The sequence below is a fragment of the Stereum hirsutum genome, assembly GCF_000264905.1.
Source record: "Stereum hirsutum FP-91666 SS1 unplaced genomic scaffold STEHIscaffold_18, whole genome shotgun sequence".
NCBI lineage: Eukaryota > Fungi > Basidiomycota > Agaricomycetes > Russulales > Stereaceae > Stereum > Stereum hirsutum.
Genome location: NW_006763148.1, coordinates 586613 through 604494, shown reverse-complemented (window position 1 = coordinate 604494; position 17882 = coordinate 586613). Strand labels below are relative to the sequence as shown.

Sequence of the window (17882 nt, the reverse complement as noted above, 5' to 3'; positions counted from 1 at the left end):
AGAGAACACGAAATTGTTGTTGGCGGCAGCGTGAGGCGTCGCGCCGGCTTTGCGTTTTCGTTGAAGGTCTGATTCTGAAGTAAGCAGACCTGACGCGTTTGTGGCGCCGGCGCCCAGGTCGTTACATACAGTGTGCCACAATATGTACGACGTTCAATTCAGAAGCGTTCATCAGTGGAGGCATGAGGGTTAACGCTCACGGCGGCACCAGTAGAGTCTGCTCGGTGTAGGTTTAATTTTGAATTGTTTGGACAATAGAAGGCAAGACAAGAGAGGACAAGAGGACAGAAGGGTGTAAAGAAAGACACTTTGTATAGGTACAGCTTGATTCAGATTTCGAGATACTACTACAACGTTTTGACTCCTTCCTTCCTTCCTTCCTTCCTTCCTTCCTTCCCATGAATGGGAACTGAAAATCCAACCACGAGAAGTCGACTGTCCATCAGATTCATATCATCCGTTCAAAAGTCAATAAATACGACGAGCGAAATATCCGTCCTGACCTCTGAGGTAGATAGGGGCGCTTAGATTTAGGCTGACAGTAATTGGATGTTCAGATGGTTGGCGCTTCGTCGGCTGCAAAACAATGCGTAAGTGATGCTAGCCACAGAGATGAAGAAGGTAAACGGTATCGGCACTGTACATACCTTGAAGGATCCCCTCCTTGACGAGCTCCTCCGGCTTCGGACGTTTCTGGAGCGCGTTGTCGAGCTTGTCCTGTAGGTCACCATCCGTGCGCATGAGCGTTGAGAGTCAGTAAACAGACATTCAAGGTGAGGGCTGACGGAGATGCATGTACGTACCTCGAGCTGAGACCGCTCCAATTTCTCCTTCGCGGCTTGCAGTGCCGGTGCGACTTTATCGTCTATTATACCGCCATCCAAATCAAGTCAACATCAACTTTATCCTCCCTCCACCCTCCACCCTCCTCGGCCCTCCACATAACAGATACCCCTGAACCCATGAGGACAATACGCACCTTTAAGTATATTCCTCTCCTGCAACTCACTCTTCTCCGGCCTCTCGCCTAGCTTCTTCTCGAGCGCCGCTAACGCGGCTTCGTCGAGCGTGGATTGACGTTTGGGGGGTTGCGGGCGCGGGGAGGTGTCGGAGGTTGTGGTGGGCGGTGGGGCGGTTGTGGTTGCGGTTGCGGCTAGATTTTGGTGGTTAGGAAGGAGGGCGAGAGGAGGAGAATGAGGGAGAACGTACACATCGTGAGATGGAGGGTGTGGTCGTGTGCTGGTGCTGGCTATGTTATGAGCTCTGGGTGCGATGTTTGGCCACGCGATACGGCAGTCAGAAGATCTCCTAAGTACTCGATTATCCTGGGGTATGTACTCGGGTTCGGAGGCGATGCTAGTGATGTCCTGATGATCACCGTAACAAGTCCTATAGATCGCACACACATTTGTCAACAATTTGATTCTCATCCATACTAGTGATCAATGCCATGAAAGACATACCTGAATCGGTTACCTGTCGATGCGGATGTCGATGAGAGGAGACGATGTCGAGATGGCGGTGAGAGGGGTTGGAGAGGGGCGAATTAATCTCGATCTGGGACGGATCTTGGATATGTATAGGGGAGATGATTGATCTTATCTTATCTTATCTGAGCCTGCGCCACCAACATCTCTGTCCGAGTTTGTCACTGTGGCACCACGACGTCCGACCTCGAATCAGAGTTACTTTCCAGACGTTACAGTAAGGATCGTTGAGTATTCCGGTAAGTAGTCCCACAGAAACAAAGATAAATGGTGTGACAGTGCAGTAAAAGTGCAATAGTGATCGACGATACAGAGGGATAGCCAATTCGACAACAATGGATAACAACTTGCGACGACACAACTTGAATATCAGAGCGATCGGAAAGAGAGCGACAGCGAAAATACGACAATAACACAGGCCGACAATCCGACCATCAGCTTCCCGTATAAGTAGTTCGTGGGTGCTTCCTACCGGGTCTCCATCTCCTGCTCGCGACGTTTCTTGTCGGCCGCGATGGCCTCCTCTCTCGCAGTCTTGAACGCAGGCTCTTGCATCTGGTCAGCGTACTTCCATTTCGTCTTGTCTTTCTGCTCGCGCAGTCTCCTGCGCACCTCACGCTGCTTGCCTTCTGTGAATCTTTCGAGAAGTCTAGGGACGTGGTTGTGCGCGAGTTTAGCCAGGAATACGGCGAAGTTGAAAGCGCCAAGGACGTTGGAGATGTCGAAGGCCTGACAGTTTCGGTCAAGGAGATGAATTCCGCCCTCGGTGGGGTCACCTTTCTAATCATTCTATGAGCCTAGGCGAGAACTGCGAGTCGGAAAATGCATACTGGGATTGGAACACTCTCCTTCCAACCAGCCTGTATCACTCCCACGGTGCCCTCCGTACACAGGCTAAACACCAAGAATTCCGTTATATCACAGGCTGCTAGGAACTTGAGAGCCGCAATGAGGTAGCTTCGCACTTTGTTCGGACCTTGGATGAAAACTTGGTCCTCCTGCTTTTTGTATCCCGCCACAAAGATCGGAAGGAAAAAGTCTTGGGACAGATTTAGGAACTCTTCTTGCTCAGTCACTGGCAACATTTGATGAGACAAGCATCGAACGAAAAGAAGCGGGGACGTATACTCACTTTGGTTTCTAGGTTGTGCTGTGCTGGAGGGTTGAACACTAAGTAGTGGAGCTATAGCAAAAAGAACACGGACCATCAATAATCATGAAGACGACAGAATAACGGCGGGGAACAAACAAATCTGCGAGCCTGGAGTCAGTTGTTGTGGCGGGTCGGCCAAATCAACCAGGTAATCGTGACGAGCCGTCATAAATGGATCACGAGAGTCATTGGGACGAGTCAAAGGATTCGGAGGGACAGGCTGCAGCTTCTCTATAGCCTCGCTCTGGGAAGCAAAATCATCGTATTTCTTCTCGGAGATATCGAAGAGCGCGAAGTCGTTTATGTCTTGCGCTGGTAGAGGCTTGTCCACTGCAAAAAAATCCTTGATCTGGACGAGACCTAGGTTATCGACTGTGCCGGTCAGCGGCTCCCGCAAAGCCCGTTTCAGGACTTCATCTGGATCATTTGAGTCTACCACGCTTTCTACGGTTCTGTTGAGAAGGTTGCGGGCAGCCCGCGCATTCGCTGCCATAAGCTCGGGCTGTAAACCTTGATCAACGAGATCCTGAATGATACGGGCATCCTCTCTGAGATGCTGCTGATGCTGTACAATGGCGCTCGTTGAGGTGTCCCCCCACAGGCGTATGACGGGCCTGACTGCCTTCATGCCTCCTGTATGCTTGCTCATTACCGCATCAGCCAGATCATTTCGTGGCATTGAAATCCTGGACTCCAGGCTGGTGCAAGCATATTAGAGTAGGATAAAATGTGATTAAAAAAACTGAGCTCGAAAAAACGCACATGGACAGTCGTTTTGCAGCAGCCTCCCCTGCACCGTCAAAGAACAACCTAATCAGGCGGTCAAAACCACTTCGGTATGTGGCCTCTGGAATCTTGACATCGGGTGCATCTCGTTTCATGCCAAGTGCATCTCTAACTACTCGCAAAAGGTCTTGAAATCGGTCAGTCACGAGTTGCACCAAGGCAGGATCTTTTAGCTCTTCTATGGGCAAGCGCCCGTCGGGGCAGCGCACGCGAGCTTCATACATGTCCCATAGCAACTGACGCAGCCATTCAAGATCTGGATCCACCGGTGGGAGGTCGTTCTTCACTATGATTTAGTAGGTGCTGACAGCGCGTAGGTGTAGAGGTACATACAATAGTCTTCCATGCGAACGGCCAGCTGAGGGCCACAAGTGCATCGTAGGTCTTGCAGTACTCAACGTAGGTCCCCCGCTCCTTCTTTAGGATCTCGTACATCTCGGGCAAAGCTTTCATCTCTCGCATGCCGGTACGGTTAAGTATCCAATAAGTCATGGCATCGACCTGCCCAGGCGATGATGCTATGGCTGCAAATCTAGAAGTAATACAAATCAGGAATGGGGAGCACAGGGCATATCACGTTGAACTTACTCCGACATAGAAAAGGCAGTCAACGCGCTGGTCCTCTTGTTACGTGCTGCTATCGCTCTGAAATACAACCAGTTTCGGTCACTTGTCGATAGCTTTCTTGATCAAAATGTTGCAACATACCGTGTAGGATCAAATGTTGCGCCAAGATGATGTGAAGCCATATTCTCATCCGCAGGCCTATACATGAAGAAGAATATTGTTAGTCTTGATGACGATCAAGAGTATTGGAGACTAACGACAGGTTAGATTGGGCTTTGCTGCTGGCCTTGCCTACGCTCGAACCATTACTTCTGCTTTGTGATCTAGCCTAAGAGCACGCATGAGCTAGGTACCACGAGTCATGTTGCGATACTACGTACCTTTGCTGGCGAGTCCAGCGAATATCTTGTTTCTCCAGCGGCGGAAAGACTGTACGCGACAGAGATAAACAGGACAAAAGAGTGAAGAACGATAGAATGGACCTACTTATAAGTTGGCAAGCTCTCGACCCAGGCATAAATTACTTCGTGCACAGGAGCGGCCTCAATATTGGGGAGGATCTGATCAGCGCGCCAGGAAAGGGCCATCTGCATATCGATGTCCATCGGCGAGGATTTGCTCTCGTGAATCGCCTGGGAGGTTATGCATGGCAGATTCTGGGGCAGAGAGCGTAGTACACGGGCAAGATAGAGTGCTGCTATCGGATCGCGCATGTCGAAGACACCATTCGAGGTCGTACCACCCGCTTCGAACGGAGCATGCACAAGGTGAACCACCGGCTAGAAAGGTGAGGAAACTCAGGGCGAGAGGCAGGAAAGCAGCCTGAGAAAAACTCACAAGGGCCTGGTCTAAATGAATCAGATCTTTCTCTAGCCAAGCAAGAATGAGATGCAGACGAGAGCCATGTTCTCCGAAGGTCAAGCCAATGATAGGTTCGTGAATTCCGACGGCACGTCTGTGGTATAGCGCACTCGAAAGCGCATGGTATATATTACGTTGCTCGGCCATGACGAAAACGCAGGCCACGTCTGATTGTAAGTCTTTATTGATGAAGATGTGTTTGTCGCAACCGTGATGGAACATCTGAGTGTCGTCTAAGCCGTCTAAGCCGTCTAAGTTGTCTAAGTTGTCTGGGTCGTCTGAGTCGGCTGAGTGTTCCTCGGAGATGTCTAGGGGGGTGTGTGCGGGCAAGTCAGACCCTAGACAAAGACAGTGTGGTCCACAGATGTGAAAATCGTCGTCGTGGTCAATGGACACCGACATCGTGTCCAGATCCTCCGTGACCTCGTCCGACTCCTCTAGATCCTTCGTGAGATTTTCTGGCTCCTCTAGATCATTTGTGACATCGCATGACTCCTCCAGGTCCTCAGAGACCTCTTCTGACTCCTCCGGCCACTTGCGGGTCTCCATGGAACAGAACCCAGTTAAAGTCGCCCGAGAATATCGCGGAAGAAGCTCATATAACGAACTCTCTGAGTCAAGATACGGATATCGCGGGAGAACAAATTCAAGATATTCTCTGTGAGAGGAAGTGAGTAAACAGGACAATCACAACGACCGCGACAACGCATTGCTTACCGCAGGATTAAATCACGCGACTGTGCGAGGATTACGCTTTGAACGAGTCCGACGAACAAAGGAGTTCTAGGATTTGGCCCTCCCTGGAAGGAGTGGTGTGCAGCACGCATCGCAACGACCACAGACAATAAAGTATCGAGACACTGGAAAAGTTCCCTGTCCTGCGTCAGATTGGAGTCAGAGCATTGTCCTGGGGCCGCACCCTGCAGTTCAGCGAGTATCGATCTTGACGATTCACATAGAAATGGATATGGGCCCTAAAGAAATCTATGATTTAATAATAGGCTAAAACTATGTCAGATAGAATGACCGACTATACTGAGCCAGCGTGGCAGAGGTGTTGTCAACGCTTCAATCGTATCTCTCGCGAGTTGCGGCCAAGATACTGGTTGAAGTCGTTTCGCATCTAGTAGGTTGTGCACGCACAGGTTCAACGGAGCATACGAAGCAAGAGGCATAATTTACAGCAACGTGAGTCGCTCAGAAGGTCTGCTGGTAAAACTGTAACCTGAGCTGTTGGAGGTGGAGGGAAGACAGAACTGAAGAACAATAGCGCGACTAAAAAAAGCCTGTGGCGACACCAACAAAAAAAACACGTGGCTTTAGACTCAGTGTGGCCCCGGAGTGGCCCGAGTTGTGCGGAACGCACCCACCGCAAGAGTCAGCTCCCCACATCGTCTCCGTCTCCGTCCCGTGAGGTCAGAGACAACCAAGACGTTGAGCAACTTGGAGCTTAACCGTGACGAGTCTCTGGACGATTTCCCCCTAGACATCAGTTAGCACTGGACTTCTGGATCTAGCACTCCTGAGGGTTACTACTACTCGTCGTGAGTATCCCTTTGCAATTGACTGGGTATTGAAAGACGCCATCACACCGTACAGTCGTCGTGGAACACAGGGATCGCTGTCGCAAGATAGTGCTGGTATTCCTCTGCGTTCTGCTGTGCTTGTATCGTATCATCTCGCTCGAAAAGATGATACGAGGATATTCACTGTTCGCACCGAGGCCAACAATTATCGAGGTCCGTCAGACAGACCAACACAAAAATTATATCGGCAAGGTTTCGTTTTGCGTTTGCAATAGTATCTGTCTGTGGTAACGACCCACGAGCCCTGTCTGTTGAAATTTCCTCCGACCTCAAGCCTCGCAAATGAGGCAACTAGGTACAATTACAGACAATTGCATCCCTCGGGAGATCAGCTTGAACGGGTGTGGTGACTGCAAGTACATATTCCTGTTTTTGCTAGTACCAGTATGGCTTGCTTTCTATGTCTCTCATGGGAGCTGAATTTTCGCTCTTGGTGCTTACTCTCCCAGTTCTTTCTATATATAGGCTCAGTTTACTCACACGTCTTCTCTATTCTCTAGACCACAACCATGTCCTCCGCCCTCCCATCCATATCTACCCAACCCGTCTCTCCAACCCAGCTCACCTCTCCGTCCCTATCGCTCCCCTCCCTGCCTCTAGAACTCATCGAACAAATAATAGTCCACACTGCCCTCTCTGGCCATCCCACCACTGTCTCCAGCCTCGCACGCACATGCAGATTCTTACGCGAATGCGTGTATCAGCCGCTTCATAGTCATTTGTGGATGAGGATGTTTTTGGCTTGTTGGGATGATCCGAGGGGCGGAGTGGGGTGGAGCGTTGGGGAGTGGGGGTGTGGGGCCGAGGAGGAGAGAGAAGAGAGTGTGATGGAGAAGGAGAAGCGGAAGAAAAGGGGGAGTACGAAGGGGAAAGGGAAAGGCGAGGCCAGAGCTTCGACGAGTTCGAAAACGGCCTTGAAGGTGGACGAGTTTCCTTGGGAAGAGGAGTATAAGCGTAGGATATGGACGGGGTTGTTCCTTAAGAGATACGCATCCAGGATGGAAGCCAGGTTCAATCGACCTGGTACCACCAACGGCGACGAAGATAACGACGCCAGTCGTCCAGCTACAGGTAGACGCGCCACCCTCCGGTCATCATCACTCTCGACTCGTCATTCGTCTTCCTCGCCGTCCAAATCCAAATCCAATAACAAAAGCAAGGGTAAATCGAAAGCAGCCACACCCCCCTCTCACTCAGCCGCCCCTACGGCCTCACTACCACCCACCTCATCCGACTTAGCAACTGCTTTACAATGTCTGCTCTCAGTACTCTCCACGTCCGCACCCCTTCCCTCTCCCTCCTCTCTCTCCTCTTTCACATCCTCCACCATCCCAGACCTCCGAACGCCCTACCCCGTCTTCCCACCCCACTCGATGTCCATCGTCGCGCAGACGATACAAGCATCGCATCCGTTCGCCACTGCTCACGCCCACCTCACCACTCTACCTAGCAGTGCAACGACAATGACGCCTACAACCTCCTCATTCGTCCCCTCCCTAAACCTTCTCTGGCTCGCCCCTCTCATTCGCCACGCGATAACGATAATGCGGCCCCGGGCTCTTTCTATATTTAAGGAAGACGGGGTGGGATTAACGGTTGCAGAGCGTCCAAGAGCGGAGGATGAACTCTTCTGGAAGTTAGTTGCGCAGACGGGGTTGATGGAGGCGTTTGGAGAGGGGGATGGGGGCCAGGGAGAGACTTTGAATCGTGACACGTCTACCGCAAACGAAACTGGGAGCTCCGCTGGTGCTGGTGCTGGTGCTGGTGCTGGAGGATGGTCCGCTATGACGATACCACCGATGCCGGAGGATACAGAGGCAATATTGCAGGCTCATGGGGAGGCGACTTATGAAGAAACTGGGGAGACGAGCGGGTCGAGTTCGTCGGACACGGATGCGGACATGGACCCTGAGCTTTCGGTCGACGAAGATGGGGATCATGCCCACATTCCTGCGAACGACGGGATAGAACCCGAACCAGAAGAGCCGGAAGAAGAATCCCTCGCTGCACAATTCGAATTCAACGCGTCCTCTTCTTCCTCCTCTCACCCTCACCCCTCCCCTTCTCATTCGTCTTCGCCTCACATATCCTCAGCCGAAGAAAGCCGCCGCCTGGCGCGCATCAAAGTTTACAATATGCGGTATGTGCATCCGCAGAGATTATGGGGCCCGTTCGTTCATTTGAGGGATCCGGGAGCTTCGATGTTTGCGGGGGAGGATGCTTTGGAAGGGAGGACTCATGTTTGGATTGAGAGTAGGGATGATGACGATGAGGACGAAGACGCAGGTGAGGATGGGACTGGGGACGAAGGCGGAGGCGCGGATGGCGATCAAGATGAGGGCGGCGAAGGAAGTGGCGCCGGAGGTGTTGAGAACGGTGGAGGACAAGATGGGCATACCCATTCGCTTCAGCTAATCGAGCTAGCGGAGATCGACGAAGACGACGTCGAAGATCCAGATTACGTCGACGCAGCGGATATGTTCGAGTTGCACGACGACGAGGCTGAAGAAGAACCAATGGAACGCGACTCTGAAGTCTCTTCCTCCACATCATCTCGTAACGAAGACGATAGTCATGGTGCAGATTATGGCCATCCAGGATCAGGGAGGCAGCCGTCGAAGAAGAAGAACTTATCAGCGATGGACTTGAAGTTCGACTGGAACTGGCTGAGCGCGGCGAGACAGGTCGTCGAGGGCAATCTGAGAGATTTGTTGTTGAAGAGACATGTCAAGGCGTTGAGAGCACTGGTGGGATTGGATGGGTTGAGGATGGGCTCGGCGCCCGGGATGGATGTGGAGAGGATGTTGAGGGAGAGAGAGCGGGAGAGGGAAAGGGAGATGAGTCAGGGGAAAGGTAGTGGGGAAGAGGATGAGAACTGGGATTGGGCGGGGGTGGAGGGTCAGTGGAGGTCAGTGGTGTGGCTGAGGATGTGTTCGGGGTAGATTGCTGATTTTTGTTTTTTTGGATGATTCCAGGCGTTGTGTATGTTGGATCGACTATCGTGACTTGATTGGTGAGTTTTACTACATTCCCAAGCGAACTACAGCCTGAAATCTGACGTTCATGATGTCCTTCGCCCAGCAAACAACGTTCGTCCACTCTAGACTTTCCAGTTTCTACTATAACTATCTTACACCGACTCTTCCTTACAGGTCCGACCTATAACGAGACGTTTCGACGATCCTGACCTCTTCGAAGTCATGCGCATCATCCCTTTCACCCTCCGCATAACTCTCTTCGGCACCGTCCCACCCAACTCGAGATGGCCACATCGACCGCCAATAAACGTGGTCGGACAGCTCGCGGGAAGCTCGAACCAGCTTTCGGATGGTCTGAGGGTCAGGGGAAGGGTGGAGATGGTTGGGGACGGGAATGTAAGGTGGAGTCTTGTGAGTTTCATACTACATCCTTTCGCTCTTCAGCATGTTGGTGCTTAGAGGTGCTAATAATGTGGATTATGTGGTTGGTTATACTCACTCAGCGGACGAGACGCGAAGACGATGAAGGAGAGTGGCAGTCTGAGGGTGTTCAACTCGGAGGAGTGGGTTCTGCCACTGGCGTCCTGGGTATGTGGACCAGCGCTGAGCACGAACACATGGACCCTTTGGGTGAGATAACTTTATTTCGCCATATCTCCTTCACACTCTCAGCGTTGACCTCTCGTCTGATTATTCAGGTCCATTCTGGTCATGGAAAGTAGGACCGAGAGACGCGCTCGACGAACAAGGCAAATTACTTCCTCTTTCATAATCCTGATTGCGGTAGGCTGGCCGTCGTCTTTTCTTTCTTTCTGAGCTTGGTATGTACGACTTTACTGACCTCGTTTCAACGCGGTGGTGTATTATAGGTGGTGCCCAGTGGTGGGAAGGATTGCTAACGTAGAGATGTGGATCGTTCTGCGCGACGACAGTATGCTCTGATGTACATGTGCCCTGCTTTCTCGCTTGTATGCAAATCAATTCAGCATCCGAACTTCAGTAAAAGCTCGCATTCACATACTAAAACTCATACATACAACACACAAGATAACACAAATTCGGGGCCATCTACGACCGCCTGTTCACGATTTGGGAACAGCATGGGTACAAAAAAGCAATCAGTCACTCCTGAATGTGAACAACCGTGGTGCGAATGAATATCAGCATGAATTAGGGGGAAGGCGAGATCCAGGGCACGATAGTAAAGTCTCTGATCGTCGCGTACACAGACAAGATCCAGAGCGATGGCCACAGTCGTACGTCCCGAATACCTGAGCGAGAAACCACCCAATGACCGGCGTCTGGGACTGAGGGTCGAAGGTGATGATGAAGGAGTCAAAGGTGCATATTCTGCGAGCGTCCGGATAGCATGCGATGTGTGATCTCTTCGAAGACGTATCCCGCTAGGCTCACTAAGTATCCTCAGAGTGACACAAAGACCTATACATCCCCAAAAGCTGCTGATCGTCCTTCTCCATCAACTTAAGCACCGCCTCCTTCGCAATCCTAATAGACTTGAAGTCCATCTTCCAACCGTCATCATCAAATAACCCTCTCTGGTACGGCGACACCGCGACGACGAGTGACTGCCCATAAGTCAAAGCCCGCGTGTTCTGGAATGTCTTGCTGAGTGATTCCAAGGCGCTGTAGTCGAATGTTTTGAGCGCCCTGACGCGGTCGTTCTTCATCCGTCTGGACGCGAAGATTAAACCGTAGACATCGCGGGGGGCAAAACCGACCTCTTCGGTGGCATTGCCCACTAGGACCTCAAGTGCGTCGTCCACCTCGTCCTTCTCGGTTGATTCGACGACCGTGTCGGTGTCCACGTCATCGCGCATGTCGTCGAGATTCAAATCCTTCTCTCTCTTGAGGACTTCGAGGGCATCCGCGATCGCGACGTCTTGAGAATCGGGCCGGTGTGTTGATTTCGCAGAGAGAGCCTCGGACAGACTGTTGCGATATTCAGCGTAGCCAACTTGCAGACGAAGACTATGACAGAGATGGAGGTCATTCAATACTCAGTTGGAATCAATGACGTATGTAGTGCGAACGGAATATAACGAAGGGACCAGACTACGCACCCATGGAGAAGGTCCTCGAAGTTCCACAGAGGCATTCCCCACTCGACACCACCAAAACGCTCGAGCCAGGATTTCCATCGTATCGGATTCGGATCGGAAACCTGAATCGGCCAGACATCTGAATCATTATCCAACGGTGCCCCGACATCTTGAAAGTCCACGTCGATTAATGCCCAAGGGGCCAGATTATCGAACCCTGGAAGTTTAGGGAGGTAGTGGAAGCCGTATGAGGCAGGGCGAGAGTAGACGTGACCGTCGAAGAAGAGATGGATGATGGTGGTGTTGCATAGGAGTACCACTTGACTGGTTGAGAGGAGTCGTATGAGCATGTATTTGAGGAAAGTGGATTTTCCTAGAGGGATGTGATTTAGTCAGTCGTCGTCACATTCACATACGGGGGATCTGGTATCCTTTGAACGTACCAGTGCCCGGCTGGCCAGTGATCACGGCGCCCCTGGAACTCTTGCCCACTCGACGAAGGTCCAACAAGCGGTGGAATATATCTTCGTACGTCTTCGTGATCAAAATTCGAGTTTCCGCCGTGTCGTGTGCATGGAATGGGAGGAGGGGTGTGCCGTCTTCGTGTAACCCGACTTCTATCTCGTAGGGAAGCGAAGTATGGTCGGGAAGAGTAGCGCCACGCCACTTTGCGTAGAACTCTTGTACCGAGGAAGGTCCTGGCTGCCATTGGGCCTTGTCCTCGTCCGACCATATCCAACCGTTTTCGACGACTGGAAGAAAGAGTAGGCGAGACATCAACATCGAGATAGGACGGATGGACGGGCTTTGGGATACTCACCTGCATCGGATGCGAGGGCGAAGAATTCGTGGTTACTGGAAGAGTCGGAGTTTTCCATGGTGTTGCGCCGTGGGTCGTATTAGACACAGTCGTCGCAAAGTCGTCGACCACGATGGAAGGAATTTAACCAGCGACTCAATAGGGGACTCCGTGGTTGTGACACACCCGGTTTTACCCGCGATCGCTCCTATTAGGAATCAGCCCAGCAAAATATTGAGCCAATGAATATTCTAGCTCGCTCGTATACCATACGTGTCGCACGTACTTACATGCTTTAAGAGAAGTAGTAAGTAGTTCTGCCACCGAAGGCGAGCGCAGGATTGCAAAATATCCCAAAGCGACTCGGCAGTTGCCATAATGAAAAATTTGAGCCATCGTCCAGAGCCTGCGGGAGCTGCCTTCGACATCAAGATGATGAACATGACTCGGTTCGACGTCTCTACGACCCGTATCCATCTAGACCACTTTCCTCTTGCTGGGGAGTACTGTCTCCGAGTCCCTCGAGACGATTCATGAAAGCAAATGCCACTGAACAACTCGCAGTCTAGGACGAATGTAGCCGAGAAAGAACGGAGTCTGAGGCGACAGATTCCTCATTGCCCCGCGCATGAAGTCGGACTGGCTCGCTTCATTGTGATGGATCGAGGAGACGTGGTCGGAGGAATCTCGACTGACAGTGACACCTTTAAGGGATGCTGTGGCACGAGAACAAAAGATATTGTGGCCCTCACTCTGATTGGCTACAACTTATTTATAACTGCCGATATATCCGAAACCAACATGGACCGAGCCCCTTCCATCGGCGCGAAGATACGAAAGGCCAGCAAGGCAAAACTTGTTCCACACGCCGACCACGACGTTGTACGAACCGTTCTTCGTTTTGTTTTTAGCAAATAGAACATATGATATTGGCTATGGGTATCATGGGCATGAGCGGGATGTTATACGTACGTGGACCCCAACGCTCTCCTCGCCTTTCACTTGCTTCGACTTCGACGGTATTTTCGTCTTACCAAAGGCGACTGGGAGGCCTAGGGAAGACAGCTCGGGCTACTCTGTGCTCTACGAAAATTCACGACTTGTTCACGCTCTGTTCTGGGATCCTGACGACTGCTGAGGATGGCAGACGACCCCGATCCTCGTCTCGAAGGAGTCCCTGACGCTCCTTCGAACGCACACTACACCTCTACGAGCACGACTAGAACCGTCACGCCTTCCAACTCCCCTCCAGATGCCGCTAAATCTGGTCTTGTACCCGGTATAGAATCCGTCAATCCCAGCACGAGTAAATACAGATTCAAGAAAAAGAAAGTAGTCCTCCAAGACCAATCCTCGACGGAACTCTCCACGCTCACCAAGTCCATCATCTTCTGCGGACTTGGCCTTAGTCTGTTCTTGAGTTTCTTGGACAGTACGAGCGTAGCGACGGCGGCGCCGATGATTGCGAAGGAGCTTGGTGCGGGACAGTCGATTAGTTGGGTTGGGACAAGTTATTTGGTGGCGAAGTGCGTTTCTTCTATACTCCATTTTGTCTTCGTTTTGTTCCTTCTACTACCCGTGAATCATTTCGATGCCGTTCGGGTCGCGATGTCTCTTGGATAGACGGGCGAGGTGGAGGAAGTGAAGGCGGCTTGGCAATGGAATAAGTGGCGTCGACTGACTGTGGCGTGTCGCCTCTGGACTTGCAGTACGAGCTGTCAACTTATCTACGGAAGACTTTCTGATATCTTTGGGTGAGCATTATATCATCACTTTTCCCTCTCTACCTTGCTACAGTCAAAATGACATAGAAACTTACATCCGTATTCACCTCCACAAGTCGGAAAGCACTCCTCATCGGCGCCCTCATCATCTTCGCCATCGGCGATCTGCTATGTGGATTCGCACAGACTCCAGTGCAACTCTATGTGTTCAGAGCGGTTGCGGGTATAGGCGGGGGAGGTGGGTACTTTATCCTCGCTCTCTGGTCCATGTCTCTCCCGAGAATCCAGACGGTCAACGCGATTGACTGAACAGGTATCAATAATATGGCGATGATCATTATGTCCGATGTGGTGAGTATCCTGACGTTGAATGCTGTAACTCAGGAATAGGTGATGACAGGGACTGGTTGGTGCGATGCAATGTCAGACTACCCTACGCGAACGAGGAAAGTGGCAGGGTTTCAACGCGTGTGCTGTAGCTCTCGGTTCAGCTGTGGTACGTCTGACGTTGCGAATCGCCATATACTCAAAATTACAAAACTCACATTTTTTCGGGATAGGGCCCCTTCGTCGGTGCCGTCTTCTCGCAAAAAGTTACCTGGCGATGGACATTCTGGTGCGTTCGACTCAGTACCTACCCCCTTCCTCCGAAGCTCAAGCTCAAGCTCAACCATCCACCCACACCGTCAATAACTCCGCACGTTTTCAATCAGGTGCACACCACCCCTGACACTCCTCTGCATAACCCTCATCCACTTCTTCATCCCGCTCGTGAAAGTGCGCGGCAACATCCGCTCCAAACTCGCAAAGATCGACTTTCTCGGCTCGCTCCTCTCTCTCGGCGCGAATATCCTTGTGCTGGTGCCGATCAGCGCTGGCGGCGCGACGTACGCGTGGGATTCGGCGTTGGTTATTAGTATGTTGGTGGTGGGAGGGGTGATGTGGGTGGCTTTTGTGCTAGTGGAGTGGAAGGTTGCGAGATTGCCTGTTTTGCCGCGTGAGTATTATATTTTTCTCGAGTCGAGGTTGTGAAGAAGGAGAGGTTGACTTTGGGTTTGGTTTGGATAGTGAGGTTGTTTAAGATTAGAACGGTGGGGTGTATCATCGTGCAGACGGTCGGAGTTGGGTGAGTACCTCGCTCATTGATCCACATTTCAGCCACGCTTATTTCTTCTCATACAGGATGGTCTACTACGGCAACCTCTTCTTGTAAGCCTCTCAACAACATTTCTCTCCCTCAACCCGCACAAATGCTCTCTCCTTCCTTGCAGCCTCCCGATCTACTTCCAATCCCTCCTCCAAATGTCGACCATCCTCTCCGCATGCTACCTCCTCTCGCTCCTCCTCGTCCAGACCTTCGCCTCCGTCGCCATGGGCCAAATCACGATGCGCACGGGGCAGATGAAGCCGCAGATCGTCTTTGGGTTTTCGGTGTGGTTGATCGGGCAGGGGTTGATCAGTTTGTTTGATGGGAGTTATGGTGCGTTGTTTCTGGTTCAAGCGTTTTCGTTCAATGTTCAATGTTGTGCATGAAATGGCGAGATGAGGTGGTGGTGTTGATGACCTTTTTCATTTGGTTGGATATGACAGGCACGGGCGACGGGAGCGGAGGCGTGGGCGATAAACGAGCGAAGATCGTAGGGTATCTCGTCGTTTGTGGTATAGGCGTCGGGGCGACGTTACAGACTAGTGAGTTCTTCCGTTTTGCTTGGTTCTAGTCATTCTTTTCTCTCTCTTTCGTCTGGTGTCTTGTGCCTCCAAATCCGGACGCGGACATGCCAGTGTCTGCATCCTGCGTCCCGCTTCATGTATTCCTGTGGGAATACCCGCGTGTCCAACTCTTCGTCAATAAGTCGACGGGATGGAGATCCAAGAACGCCCCCTGGTTCGTAACGCGGGCATGTAGGAGCTCGTCACGATTGACCATGGCCAGTCCTAATCTTCTGCCCGCCTGAGCATCTTGAAGTCTCGTCTCGGTTACTACATAACTCCAGTTAGGTGCTACTAGTAGTAGTAGTGCAGGTATAATGCCGTCGTTGGACTTGTCCTGCTCCGCTCTTCGTGCATATGCGGCGTAAGCTAGCGCTAGACGACGTGGCGCACTGGCAGCGGATATTAATATTAGACGATATGAAGGATGCTTGCTGTGGGTTTTGGAGGTCTACTTGTGGCTTGCGGTGAAGATGCAAGGAATGATGAATGTTCAATAACGGCTCAGCGCTCGGTTCCCTACTGGAATCATTTCTGCGCGGCGGTTGGTTTCGTTTCAGATGCGATCGTGGCGCCTCGTTGCGGCGCAACGAGAGGAGACGCAGAGACGAGAACGAATATACTAAAGAGCATGGGGAGAGTGGCGTTGACGCCAGGATAACGAACTCTGTTATTGAGCTTGCTTTCAAGTTGATTATTTCCGCGTCTTCAATTCTGGATTACTACCTGTTCCTACTGGTATTTTCGCGTTCTCAAATCGTTACTGAATCCTCTGCGCACATTGATTTACAGCTCTGGTGGCCGCACAGGCAGCAGCGCCAGCGATCGATCGGGCAGTCGTGACGGGGATGCGAAATTTTGCGAGGACGTTAGGTGGCGCGTGAGTTTCCCTTCCTCTTAACAGAGACACAGTCTTCAAAGTTCAGTTCAATCATCATTCTAATAACCCACCACATAGCTTCGGCCTCGCAATCTCCTCCTCCCTCCTCAACAACATCCTCCTCTCCTCCCTCCCCGCCAGCACGCCCCCCTCCCTCCGCACCTCCATATCTCACTCCGCCGCCTCCCTCGACCTGCCTGCGGATTTGGACCCGGAACTGAGGGAGGGGATAAGAAGGGCGTATGCGGGTGCGTTGAGAGATGTGTGGAGGTTTTATGTGGGGGTTGTGGGGGGTGTTGGGTTTTGGGGGTGGGGATTGGGGGGGAGAGGGTGCCGGGGTTTGAGGGGAGGGGGTGGGGGTGGGGACGGGTGTGGGGGAGGAAAGGGAAGGAGGGTGAGGGGAAGGAGGTTGGGAAAGAGAATGAGAAAGAGAAGGATGGGGGAGAGGAAGTGAATGTGGATGTGAGAGATGGGACGGGCGAAAATTCGGGGGAGAAGAAGGATGGTCTTGAATGTGTAGATGTGGAGAAAGGGGAGCGTAGTGACAGATAGAACCGGGCATCGCAGCACTCAGTGCTCTAGACATATATAGACAGTATCCCCTTGCTTCGAGACGGTCATTCTTACCCCCGTACCCGATACTCAAACAAAACAGAACAAAATTGTATATGCAATTACCTTGCTTGCTAGGTCCTTCCCACCCCCGGAAGCCGCCAAGGTTGCCAAAAACAAACAAAGCCAAATATGGTGGCGTAGTCCCACTACAACAATTTGTAGCCGTTGTTACTCTGGGCACCACCCCACTCCAGGTTCACTTTCTCCAACATCGCTCTCCCACGCGATCTCTCTTCCTTGAAGTAGGTCACTCCCCGGCTACACTTTTGTTGTGTGCATTTCGTAGCGGAGCTGCAATCCCATCAAGGTTGAAAGCTAGCGGAGACTGCGCTCCCCTTGTACTTAGTCCGTTTCGGTTTGCTAAGACTGAGTTTTGCCACGATTACTTCGCCGTTCCTGTGTACGAACGTACTAAGAGCTACTACGGCCCATCGTGATTGGTGTTGGCTCTACTTTGCACCCATCCATGTTAGCTACTTAAGCAATGGACTGGGCTTAACAAAGTGCATGTTCATTGTTGTTCTCCAGCGTTTCAGGCGGTTCACTCCCGGGTTCATTGCCAAGTGGAAGTTCTCTCCCAAATTCACTCCCCGATTGCACGCACTATTATCTGTGAACAAAGCTATAGTAATTTTCGTGAGTGTTTTTTTATGATGCAGAGTGAACCTCTCCATTA

At 51.6% G+C, this 17882-nt stretch overlaps 4 protein-coding genes across 4 annotated transcripts; 2 read left to right on the top strand and 2 right to left on the bottom strand.

The window, feature by feature from the left end:
- Positions 1-232: 232 nt before the first annotated feature.
- On the bottom strand, positions 233-1522 carry STEHIDRAFT_125364 (uncharacterized protein). The gene is made up of 6 exons (XM_007309711.1): positions 1464-1522; positions 1210-1389; positions 980-1153; positions 804-865; positions 648-717; positions 233-576 (listed from the first exon to the last, which is right to left on the bottom strand). The coding sequence occupies exons 2-6, from the start codon at positions 1211-1213 to the stop codon at positions 554-556; spliced, it is 333 nt and encodes a 110-aa protein (XP_007309773.1). The 5' UTR covers positions 1214-1389; positions 1464-1522; the 3' UTR covers positions 233-553.
- An 8106-nt stretch (positions 1523-9628) lies between these two features.
- Positions 9629-10140, top strand: STEHIDRAFT_66789 (uncharacterized protein; the record flags this gene model as incomplete). Its single annotated transcript, XM_007309509.1, has 2 exons — positions 9629-9829; positions 9922-10140. Coding segments are annotated over 2 exons (420 nt in total), but the record flags the coding sequence as incomplete, so codon positions are not given.
- A 690-nt stretch (positions 10141-10830) lies between these two features.
- On the bottom strand, positions 10831-12589 carry STEHIDRAFT_172125 (uncharacterized protein; the record flags this gene model as incomplete). The annotated part of the gene is made up of 5 exons (XM_007309710.1): positions 12568-12589; positions 12299-12485; positions 11922-12230; positions 11500-11851; positions 10831-11407 (listed from the first exon to the last, which is right to left on the bottom strand). The coding sequence occupies exons 2-5, from the start codon at positions 12354-12356 to the stop codon at positions 10831-10833; spliced, it is 1296 nt and encodes a 431-aa protein (XP_007309772.1). The 5' UTR covers positions 12357-12485; positions 12568-12589.
- Positions 12590-13417: 828 nt separating this feature from the next.
- On the top strand, positions 13418-17045 carry STEHIDRAFT_104454 (MFS general substrate transporter; the record flags this gene model as incomplete). Its single annotated transcript, XM_007309709.1, has 13 exons — positions 13418-13803; positions 13987-14031; positions 14118-14239; positions 14315-14352; positions 14429-14497; positions 14562-14617; positions 14715-14998; positions 15070-15127; positions 15184-15210; positions 15273-15481; positions 15631-15690; positions 16504-16591; positions 16670-17045. 13 exons carry the CDS (start codon positions 13418-13420, stop codon positions 17043-17045), a joined length of 1818 nt encoding a protein of 605 aa, XP_007309771.1.
- Between the last annotated feature and the right edge of the window lie 837 nt (positions 17046-17882).

Excerpts from the sequence above, each read along its gene's own strand:
- STEHIDRAFT_125364 (XM_007309711.1), bottom strand. Across the intron at positions 718-803 it reads TGGAGCGGTCTCAGCTCGAG|GACAAGCTCGACAACGCGCT; the intron begins GTACGTACATGC and ends GGTGACCTACAG. Across the intron at positions 577-647 it reads CAAGGAGGGGATCCTTCAAG|CCGACGAAGCGCCAACCATC; the intron begins GTATGTACAGTG and ends ATTGTTTTGCAG.